This window comes from Erythranthe guttata, chromosome 7 (genome assembly GCF_056151865.1).
Source record: "Erythranthe guttata isolate IM_541 chromosome 7, IM_541, whole genome shotgun sequence".
Lineage (NCBI taxonomy): Eukaryota > Viridiplantae > Streptophyta > Magnoliopsida > Lamiales > Phrymaceae > Erythranthe > Erythranthe guttata.
In genome coordinates this window covers 10,303,967-10,315,421 of record NC_142539.1, presented here as the reverse complement: position 1 = coordinate 10,315,421, position 11,455 = coordinate 10,303,967, and the positions used below count along the sequence as shown (strand labels likewise).

At 34.6% G+C, this 11,455-nt stretch overlaps 1 protein-coding gene and 1 long non-coding RNA gene across 2 annotated transcripts; one reads left to right on the top strand and one right to left on the bottom strand.

Moving 5' to 3' along the window:
• Positions 1-1,691: 1,691 nt before the first annotated feature.
• On the bottom strand, positions 1,692-4,603 carry LOC105965029 (uncharacterized). Its single transcript, XM_088820284.1, has 5 exons — positions 4,306-4,603; positions 2,944-4,203; positions 2,251-2,838; positions 2,025-2,208; positions 1,692-1,803 (listed from the first exon to the last, which is right to left on the bottom strand). The coding sequence occupies exons 1-5, from the start codon at positions 4,601-4,603 to the stop codon at positions 1,692-1,694; spliced, it is 2,442 nt and encodes an 813-aa protein (XP_088676410.1).
• An 874-nt stretch (positions 4,604-5,477) lies between these two features.
• Positions 5,478-9,977, top strand: LOC148769186 (uncharacterized). The gene is made up of 3 exons (XR_016032033.1): positions 5,478-5,499; positions 8,525-8,596; positions 9,596-9,977. It is a non-coding gene; the product is annotated as an uncharacterized LOC148769186 (long non-coding RNA).
• The last annotated feature ends 1,478 nt before the right edge of the window (positions 9,978-11,455 follow it).

The window sequence follows — 11,455 nt, the reverse complement described above, 5'->3', positions numbered from 1 at the left end:
TAGTACTTTTTCTGTCATCCACATCTCCTGCCCAGTCAGCATCACTGTATCCTGCAAGACAAGTATTAGTATCTTTGGAGTACCATATCCCTAGTTCAAGAGTTCCACTCACGTATCGTATGATGCGTTTGACTGCACTTAAGTGACTTTCTCTAGGATTTAATTGGTACCTAGCACATACTCCTACACTGAAACAAATGTCAGGTCTACTGGCAGTAAGATAAAGTAAACTTCCAATCATACTCCTGTATAATATGGGGTCCACGTCTGTGCCCTCACAGTCGCGTCCCAACTTCTCAGTAGGACTCATCGGAGTTTTTAGAGGCTTTGCATTATCTAACCCAAATTTACTTACCAGATTCTTGGCATACTTGCTTTGTGTGATGAAAATTCCATCCTTCATCTGCTTTACCTGCAAGCCAAGAAAGTATGTTAGCTCTCCAACCATATTCATTTCAAATTCGTTTGACATTTGAGAGATAAACTCATCTTTCTTGTGGTCAGAAATAGACCCAAAGACAATATCGTCCACATAGATTTGGGCCAAAAGGATTTCGTTTTTTAAGTTTTTGACAAATAGTGTTTTATCTACCCCACCTCTTCTATATCCTTTTTCAACTAGAAAGGTCGTAAGTCGCTCATACCAAGCCCGAGGGGCTTGTTTGAGACCGTATAGGGCCTTTTTAAGTTTATAGACATGTTGAGGTTTGAGTGGATCTTGAAAACCATTTGGTTGTTCGACATACACTTCTTCATTTAAAAGGCCATTTAAAAACGCACTTTTTACATCCATTTGAAAGAGTTTAAACTTTAAAGCACAAGCAACTGAGAGAAGAAGACGTATTGACTCAAGACGAGCTACCGGAGCGAATGTTTCATCGAAATCTACTCCTTCAATTTGGGTGTATCCTTGAGCAACAAGACGGGCTTTGTTGCGAGTTATATTACCTAGTTTGTCCGTTTTGTTTTTGAACACCCATTTTGTACCTATAACGTTTACCTGGTCGGGTCGTGGAACAAGTTCCCACACTTCATGTCGAGTGAACTGCTCAAGTTCCTCTTGCATAGCTTGTACCCAATACTCATCAAGAATTGCTTCTTTGATGTTTTTTGGTTCTATAGTAGAAGTATAGCAAACATACCTGACCATTTCTTGGTAATCAACTCTGGGCTTATTTCGAGTTTTCATACCTTCATCAAATTCTCCTATCACCTGTTCAGAAGGATGATTCTTTACAACTCGTTTTGATGGTCTTTTTCTTTCTTCTGTGCTTTCCTTCACTGCTGTCACTCCTTCTGTGCTTTCCTTTACTGCCGCCACTTCTTCTGTGCTAACGACTGGCGTTTGTATTGGTACAATGGTTTTTCCAGGATTAGTGTCTTCCTCATCCATTCATGCAGATAAAACTTCGTTAAAGCTTACATTAATGGATTCCATAACAGTCATTGTACGTTCATTATAAACGCGATATGCCCTGCTGTTCAAAGAGTAACCAAGAAAGGTACCTTTGTCTCCTCTTGCAGAGAACTTACCGAGTTGTTCTCTATCATTCAGGATGTAACATTCACACCCAAAGACATGAAAGTAACTTAAGTTAGGTTTCTTACCTTTCCATACTTCATATGGAGTTTTCTTGGTACCTAGTCTGAGGTGTACACGGTTTATGGTGTAGCAGGCAGTGCTCATAGCTTCAGCCTAGAACTTTGTGGCCACTCTTGCTGAGATGAGCATTACGCGAGTCATTTCTTGGAGAGTTCTGTTCTTTCTTTCTACCACACCATTCTGCTGTGGTGTCTTTGGTGCTGAGAATTCGTGGGAGATACCGTGTTTATCACAAAATTTTGTGAATGAAGAGTTTTCAAACTCTCTCCCATGATCGCTTCGAATTCTTCCAATATTGCTGAATTTTTCAATTCGCAATTTCTTGCACAGAGTTTTGAACTCATAAAAGGTATCTGACTTTTCCCTAATGAAGCGTACCCAAGTGAACCTTGAGAAATCATCAACACAAACTAGAACATACCTTTTTCCACCAATGCTCTCGGTTTGCATTGGTCCCATTAAATCCATGTGAATGAGTTCCAAGGTCCTGCTAGTCCCTGCATGATCTGTGTTCTTGTGAGATGTCCGTACTTGTTTTCCCAGAGGACAGTCACTACATGACTCAGGTGTGTCAGTCTTCAGTTGTGGTACCCCTTTCACGCAACCTGTATTAACAAGACGGATTAGATCATGAAAATTTAAATGACCTAGTTTCCGATGCCAGAGATCAGTGAGATCAGAAGAAGTGTGATGACATTGATCCGATTTGTCAATCTGATCAATTTTGTAGCAATTGTCTGATGACCTGTATCCGGTTAGAACACAATTTTTGTTTTCATCAAATACTTCACACTTACGCTTTGTGAACAATACAGAGTCGTATAGATCACACAACTGACTTACACTCAGAAGATTTGATTTCAAACCTTCTACATACAGAACATTGTTCAAGTTTGGCAACCCTCCAACATTTAAATCTCCTTTTCCCTTTACATAAGCCTTATTTCCATCTCCAAAAGTAACCTGTCCACTAGACATGTTATGCAGATTTGATAAGAAATTCCTTTCACCTGTCATGTGTTTGGAGCATCCACTGTCAAAATACCAAGAGTTAGTAGCACATGCATTTAAAGATAAAATAGCTGACAAGCAGTTAGTACTATCATTTGTCATCCTTTGTTTATGAGAGTTGTTACTTTGAGAGTAAGTAACCCACGCAGCGGATTTGGATGTCTGATATGCTAACTGTTTGTTTATCAATTTCCATCTTTTAAAGAATTTAGGCATGACATGCCCTATTTTGTGACAGAAGTGACAGATAGGAATAAACTTAGTAGGATAGGTTTCGTTGTTCACACAAGAAGATGTGGAATTGACAAATCTGATTTTCTAGTTTGAACCAGTATTAGCATTAGATTGTCTATCAGTATACCCTAACCCAATTCTTTTGGAATTAGAAGGATGAGCATTTATGATTTCATCTAATCTATTTGAGGGAAGAAATGCAGTGCGATTTGACTTACTGACAGAAGCCTCAAACATTGTGCTAACAGGCGGTGAAACATCTTGGTGATCATCAGCATGCACTTTTGGAAAAAGATTTTCCCTCATTCTTTTTGCTCTTTCACCATCATAGTCCTGCCAATACTTCAACAAATCTTTGAGATTGTCGATGTCTCTTTGTGCGAAGTCCTGTTCCACTTCAAAGACTATAATCTCCATCTCAAGTTCATCAATCCTGTCATTCAGTTTTGTGATAACTCCTTTGTTTTCTTCCTCTTGTTCTTTGATTCTTTCTTTCAGGAGTTTATTTTCATTACTAACTTCATGACATTGCTTCAGGAGATCATCCAATTGTTTTTGAAATTGTTGGACGGACTCTTCACCTTCATCTTCTGATTCGTCACTCCCTGTGGACAGAGAAGGCATATTTAGATTTTCGTAATTTTCATTTTCCTGTGTGACATACCTGAGATGTGGCGGTTCTGTGCACGTGATGTCCTCAAGTGTGGCTTCTGTGATTCTGCAAGTTCCACATAAATCATTGTTTGTGTCATCGTCACTAGCTTCACTTTCATCATCAGACTCTGAGGTGTCATCACTCCAAGTTGTGGCAAGTGATTTTCCTTGTTTTTTCAGAGTGTTAGCACATTCTGCTTGGATATGACCATAACCATGACATTCTCTACATCGAATTCCCTTCTTGACTTCTGGGTTATCTGTAGAGGTCCTGGGTTTTCTCCCAGAGTTTGTAGGATGTCCATTTCTCTTGATGAATTTCCCGAAATTTTTTGCTATTAAGGACATGGATTTTGTGAGCTTGACTTCAAGTGCTGACATAGGAACAGTAGGCACAGATGTTGTGGTGTCCGATACAGTTTGCAGAGCGATTTTCCTTTCCTTGTCCATTCTGCTGATGTTCAACTTATTTTCAAAAGTTTGTAGATTTTCAATCAGATCCTCAAGTCGCAATGAGTCCACATCATTTGCTTCCTCTATGGCAGTGATCTTGTACGCGAATCTGTCTGGCATGGATCTGAGCACTTTTCGTACAAGTTTAACTTCAGGATAAGTTTCACCGAGGCCATGAGCTTCGTTTGATATGTCACATAATTTGGAGTTAAATTCGCTCACGGTCTCATTTTCTTCCATACGAAGATCTTCAAACCGGGTGGCAAGCATTTGAAGTTTGGATAGTCTGACTGAAGCAGTTCCCTCGTACGCTGTTTGGAGTTTCTCCTATGCTTCTTTAGCACACTCACACGCAGAGATTATTTTGAATTGATTGATATCAATTCCATTGAATATAGCATTTAAGGCCTTGGAATTCATGTTTGGTGCAATTTGTTCGGCTTTGCTCCAGTCTTTCTCATGCTTCTCAGTTTCAATCCCTTTCTCATCTGTGGCAACGGGTCGCTTCCATCCAGTTAACACTGTTCGCCATGCATCTTCATCCATTGACTTTATGAATATCTTCATCTTAGTCTTCCAATAGGAGTAGTTGGTTCCCGTGAGTAGTGGTGGGCGAGTCGTGGAACCTCCTTCCATATGAGAACTCATAGTACCTACGAATAATCAATGGCAAATAAATCAAATTCCCAAAATCACACACTATGTATATCTATTGAGAGGCTCTTGATGCCAATTGTTGATTTATATGCCTATAGAAATCAGTTGATCTAAGTTGTAACAGTTAATTTGTGGAAACAGTATTCAGTTACAACTGTAAATCTTGTGTTGGCACAGTTATACTCTACTTAAAGTAAATAAACAGAACACAAAAATTAATGTGGTTCAGACACAATTGTGCCCTACATCCACGTGGACCTGCGAACACGATTTCACTAGTTCAGATTTACAGTGCACATTAATAAGACTTATTAAAAACACTAAAGACTCCCTCTTTATGTAATATGCCGTTCTTGTACACAACTCCAACTTCGTGTTTCTTCCAACAGCAGCTCCACACCGCGTGCCTAGAACTCCTTTCTGGCCTGAACTCCCTTCAGTGACGCGGTTGATCTCCCAAGAGATCTATACAGCCAATCTGTATATGTTGACACATCCAACGATGGCACAGTTCTGTTCAGCAGAACGTTTCAGCGATTCTTCAAAGCAACGGACTCCCAACAAAAGTGTCACGGTCTTTGTGAGGTGAGGATCCTTATATAGGCATGAGATCGGCCTCCAAAGACCTGTCTTCCAAAGGAACCGAATAACTAGGAAACAGAATCCTAGTCAATATTTAGTTCTAATCTAGATAACTATAAAATATTCCTAACAAGAGTAAAGTACAAGGAAATAAATCTAAGTCCTAAAGTATTACAACGGTAGGACTCTAAATTTCCAAAATAAACATGGGAACAAATCTTTAGCCAATCTTTTCTTCCGAAGTGAGGCGGATTTCTTCCTTGGTGGAAATCTGGCGCCAACAGCACAGAACTGATGACACCTTGGTATGAATTTGGTTCTTTTTTTAAATCAATTCCGTCTTCTCTACTATTTTTTTATTTTTTTTTATTTTCTTTCTTTCTTTTTCAGATTTTGCATGTTTTTTGAGGAACTTCATGGTTCAAATATTATCCTTCCATGATCTACAGATTTACTCAATATATAGCACCATCTCTTCGAGAAGGCATTTTTTAACGCAATAGTTCTGGAGGTAACTATCTTTTCTTGAGGCTGCTTTAGATAAAATATATTTTTTCGATTACATTCAAATTGTTGCAGTATGATCAATGTTTTTTTCCCTGATATTGCAATTAAATTTTCCATGTTTCATTTATTTGTTGCGTGTGTGATTTTTATATTGCTACTTATTCAATGTACTCCGGATCATATCTTGAGTACAACATGGGATATTTGGTAGTCTCCAAAGGATAGATAAAAGCATTGTGAAGGAATAACAATTTTCTATTGCAAATTTTGTATATATATATATATATATATATATATATATATATATATATATATATATATATATATATATATATATATATATATATATATATAAATGACAAGGGCACCTAATTAAAAGAGGGACATCCAACTTTTTTGTCTTTCAAATAAATCCAGCCGATTCAAACTTATATGTAAATAAGGAAAATCCTTTTATATATACCAAAATTACCCCCAATTTATTGAAACCCAATTCAACTCCAATTTCATGATTTACACCCCAAGTTAGCCCAATTTCATCAATATACCAATTTTAACCTTGATTTCAATTTTGACCCCAATTTTGACCCGCCACCACCGGAGACCGCCGGTCTCCGGCGTTAACTTTTTTTTTTTTTTTTTTTTAAACTTTTTTTTTTCCTGAATTTTTTTTCCGGCCGGTCAACTGCCGTTGACTGCCGGATCTCCGGCGTTGACTTTTTTTTTTTTTTTTTTTTATACTTTTGGTTGCTAAATTACTGTCTCCGGCAGTTATTTAACTGTCGGAGACAGTAATTTAACTGTTAATTGACTTTTTTTTTTCTTCAAAAATATTTTAATTAATATTACTGTCTTCGATGCTAAATTACTGTCTCCAGCAGTTATTTAACTGTCGAAGTCAGTAATTTAACTGTTAATTGACTTTTTTTTTAAATATTTTAATTAATATTACTGTATTCGTTGCTAAATTACTGTCTCCAGCAGTTATTTAACTGTCGGAGACAGTAATTTAACTGTTAATCGAATTTTTTATTCTTACAAAAAATATTTTTAATTAATATTACTGTATTCGTTGCTAAATTATTGTCTCCAGCAGTTATTTAACTGTCGGAGACAGTAATTTAACTGTTAATTGACCTTTTTTTTTTAAATTTGTTTCTTAAAAAAATTATTTTAATTAATATTACTTCCTCGACAGCTAAATTACTGTCTCCAACAGTACTTTAACTGTCTTAGACAATAATATTACTGTTCGGAAAAATAATATTTATAATATTACTGTCCCAAACAGTAATATTAGTGTCTGAGACAGTAATTTAGTAGCCAAGACAATAATATTAATTAAAATATTTTTTCTAAGAAAACAAAACTAGAAAAAAAAAAAGTCAACACCGTAGACCGGCGGTGAATGGTGGTTGACCGGCCGGAAAAAAAATTCAGGAAAAAAAAGAAAAAAAAGTCAACGCTCAAGACAGACGGTCTCCGGCGGTCAACGACGGAATCTGGCCGGAAAAAAAAAATCAGAAAAAAAAAATATTTTAGAAAAAAAAAAGTTTTGGGGGGTTAATGTGATATATTTGTTTAAATCCGGGGTCAATGTGTAATATTAAGGAAGTTAGTGCATAATGGATGAAATTGATAAGAATTATATTATGGAGGGTATTTTAGACTAAAGACATGGGGATGGGTTTAATTGAGAGACTATTTTTTTTGTGGACCAAAATGCATTTAAGTTCCATGTGATGGGTCTTTTTGCCATTCGCCCATATATATATATATATATATATATATATATATATATATATATATATATATATATATATATATATATATATATATATATATATATATATATATATATAGGACCGGCAATTGAGCCGGGCCTAACCGAAGCCCGATGGCTCGACCCGATTATATTTGAGCCGAGCTTAATTTTTAGTGAGCCGGGCCGAGTTTGAGCCATTTTACTAAACCCGATTTATTTATGAGCCGAGTTTGAGCCTACTATGGTTCAACCCAAATAAGGCCCGACCGATTAGGATAATATAATATATTTATTATTTTAATATTGTGACTCAACATACAAATTATGACCGTATATGATTATTTGATTTTGCGAAGAAAAAAATCAAAATAAAAGGAATTAAGTAGTGACGATGACAATTAGTTAAATATGAATCAAATGCAACATATCACCGAAATTTGAGAATATAAAATGTTTCCAATAATAAGAGTTACTAATGTTTTTTACTTCTTTCGATTTTATTTTCAAATTTTTCCAATAACTTTCAATGATCGTTTAGGGTTTTTTTTTATTAGCTTCAATGGAGGTAAATCTTGTTCATCACTTATTTTTATAAAAACAATTACTCATTACAATCATATAGTAATAGGGCCCGATATAAATCCGAAACCCGAAAAAATACACGAGCCGAGCTTGAGCCTATTCTAATGAGGCCCGATAATATGTGAGCTTGAGCCTATAGTAATGAGGCCCGATGGTATGTGAGCTTGAGCCAACCCAAGCTCGGCTCACATGGCTCGATTGCCAGCCTTATATATATATATATATATATATATATATATATATATATATATATATATATATATATATATATATATATATATATTATATAAGAGAGAGAGAGAGAGAGAGAGAGAGAGAGAGAGAGAGAGAGAGAGAGAGAGAGAGAGAGAGAGACTTTTTTAGTTTGTTTTTGTATAGTTTCTCGATTCAGCATTAATAACTTTGATCTATGATATAATTTCTGCCACATGGAGCATAAACGTATTTTGCAAGGTAGTCTTATAATTTATGAACAGAGATGCTGGCTAAATTGTCAACGAGAGAAACAACATGTTAAACTAGACACTGATGTTGATATCTACACGAAGGTAAATTAAAATTTTCTATTTCTGCATTTTTTATGCTTAGTGTTCATATTTCCATAGCCATTTCTCAAATAACCATTATTCTTAATTTTGTTTTTAATGTTTTTAGTTCGATAAATTAACCTTCTGCATAAAACTGTATTTTGGAATTTATGTCCATGAAAAGTTTCAGCCACCGTTTTGCTATAATTACATTCAATACTTTTCATTCTTAGTTTCTTTTTTATTTTTTTATTTATTTTTTTATTTATTTTTTACTTCTTAAGAGCTCAGCGTTCCTGATCTATTTGGTATCACTGTGTGTTGTATTCATTTCAACTGTCTGGTGATTGAACATACAAAAGTAGTAGGAAAAAACAAGTTTGTTCGGGTATGAATTTCTACACTTACGCGTATTTGTAGGGTTCTTATTTTCGATGCTTACTTCACATATGATAAGAAATGTGTGTTCGCAAATGTGTGCATTGGGATCGGTTCGTGCGTGTAGTGCAATTTATGTGTATGATGTAGTTTGTTTGTGTTTGTGTTTGTGTTTGTATTTTAGAGATAAACTGCACAATACATTTAATTAGATTTTTGTTATGTTTTTTTAGGACTTAGTAATTCTGAACTTTAGATTTTAGAATTTCTTTTACCAGATTTTAGAATTTGTGTTTTACTACATTTTATAATTAATGGTATGTTTTTTAAGATTTTTGGTCCATTTAGGTAATTATGTTTAGTTAGCCACATTTCATTTTCGTAGTAGGATTGCTAAGTTGGCATCAGTATGTTGTCTCCTAGGTTCTTTAATTGATAGTGAAATGTGTTTGCGAATGTTGTAGCAATGTTTTGGTTATGACTAACATGTTATGGTTTGTTATACTTAAGTATTTTGGATTATTCTGCAATTTAAGTGTTTTAGTGACATATGGACGAGCTTCTGTAGGATATTTTGGGTACCATCAAACTATATCTTCCATGCTTATGTCTGATGTGTAAATTTTTTTATCACTTTTTCAGTATCATAGGATCGGATGAAGAATTATGTCTCAAGGCATCGTTTAGGCTTCCAGGCTCTAGATTGAAGCTACATGGGAACAACAAAGACATGCAAGTGAAGCGAAAGTGAAACGAATGAAGGGAAAACAGCCCAGTGGCTTAAGTCTGACCAATATCAGATAGTTCAATCATGCACTCATTACTTTTCGAATAGTTTATATGTCCAAACATCGATTTTCGCGGAAATTGATTTTTTGTACATTGTAGCCGAACACTCTTTTACATAAGTCCGATGACGTTAAACAGTTATATGTTGTGATAACAACGGAATATGATACTCTAAAAGTCGTTAATAAACATGGTATAAAGTGATTAAAGAGCCTATTAAATTTTCTATTCTTTTTTTGAAAAACATGATTGTATGGACTTGAATATATACAAATTTACCTCATTTGTTTTGAATCATCCATTAAAAATATGTATTTATCGTCAATTAGAAATATGTATTCACCGTGCCTCGCACGGGTGTATTACTAGTTATTATTAAACTTTTATTATGTTATTAGGATATATATACATGATGGAGATGTAATTATGTTTAATTATCTTTATATATATGTTTTGAGTATTTATAAATAATACCTAGATATATATTATAATAAATTTAAAAAATAGATTTATTTCCGATTTATCACCAATTAATCACCGCCGCACCAATTAATCGTCGTGAGTCGTGCCTGACCGCCTCTGACCCAGTTACCGCTTTTTACAACCTTAGTTTGAACAAAGAAAAAATGGGGCTGGCATATATCTGCCGCCAAGTTAATTCTATCATCTCTTACCATTTGGAATTTGCATCGAGCTTTGCACATTGGCCCTGCCATTGCCTTCTGTACCGCATCCATCCACTCTTCGGCATCCAATGAAACCTTGAATATGGCTCTGATTACAACTAGTACTTCACACGTGCGTTGTACGGAGGTCAGTTTCAAAATGAAAAAAAATGACAAATATCATGTAACTGACTATCTCTTTGTAACAAATCTAATTCAAATAAAAAAAATGAAAAGAAATCAAACAAATATAAACATTACCTATTAATCCAGAGTCGTAACATAGGAAATGCAATTAAATATTAAAAAGAAGAAACACGAAAAGCAAAACTCGTGTATAATACTGAAATGTTATTAACCGCGTCCAATTCGTACGCCACTACCGTGACAGAACGATGTGTTGAACACGAAAGGAAGAATACCTTATATATCACTAAACTAATACTAATACTAATACTAATACTAATACTAATAATAATACTAATACTAATACTCATATAGATACCAGTGTTCTAAAACTCGGCCGAGTCGGTCGATTAATGGGTCTCCGAGGCGGAGGCAGTCCCCAACCTTTACGATTTTGGTGAAAATGTTTGAAAAAACGGATTTTGACCTATGAGGTGGTTTTAGGCGGGTTGAGGGCCTTGAGGCGGTCAAACCTTGGAGGCGGGCTTTGGTAGACAAAAATGGGTCAAAATCGGTTTTTTCTTTTTCTTTTTTAATTCAAAATAAAAGTTGGGCTTTTAATAAAAAAAAATGAGTTTATACCTTATTTCTTTTTTATGTTAATTGTTATAGTTAAAGAACCTAATGATATATACTTTCAATGTTCAAGAATAAATTTAAATCCAAAAGATTTGCTTTTATTTGTATTTTATAAGGATTTTATTGTAATATGAACTAATTATTATTAAAATTTTATTATGTTTTTAGGATATATAAAAGATGGAGATATAACCATGTTTAAATATTTTTTTTATATATGTTTTGAGTATTTATAAATACTATCTAAAAATATATTATATTAAATTTTAAAAACCGATTTATT

Coding starts and splice junctions, on each gene's coding strand:
- LOC105965029 (XM_088820284.1), bottom strand. CDS start 4,603: ATGAGTTCTCATATGGAAGGAGGTTCCACGACTCGCCCACCACTACTC. Junction 4,204..4,305: donor ATTCAAAATAATCTCTGCGT/GTGAGTGTGCTA, acceptor CCCGGTTTGAAG/ATCTTCGTATGGAAGAAAAT. Junction 2,209..2,250: donor TCTCTGGCATCGGAAACTAG/GTCATTTAAATT, acceptor TTGTTAATACAG/GTTGCGTGAAAGGGGTACCA.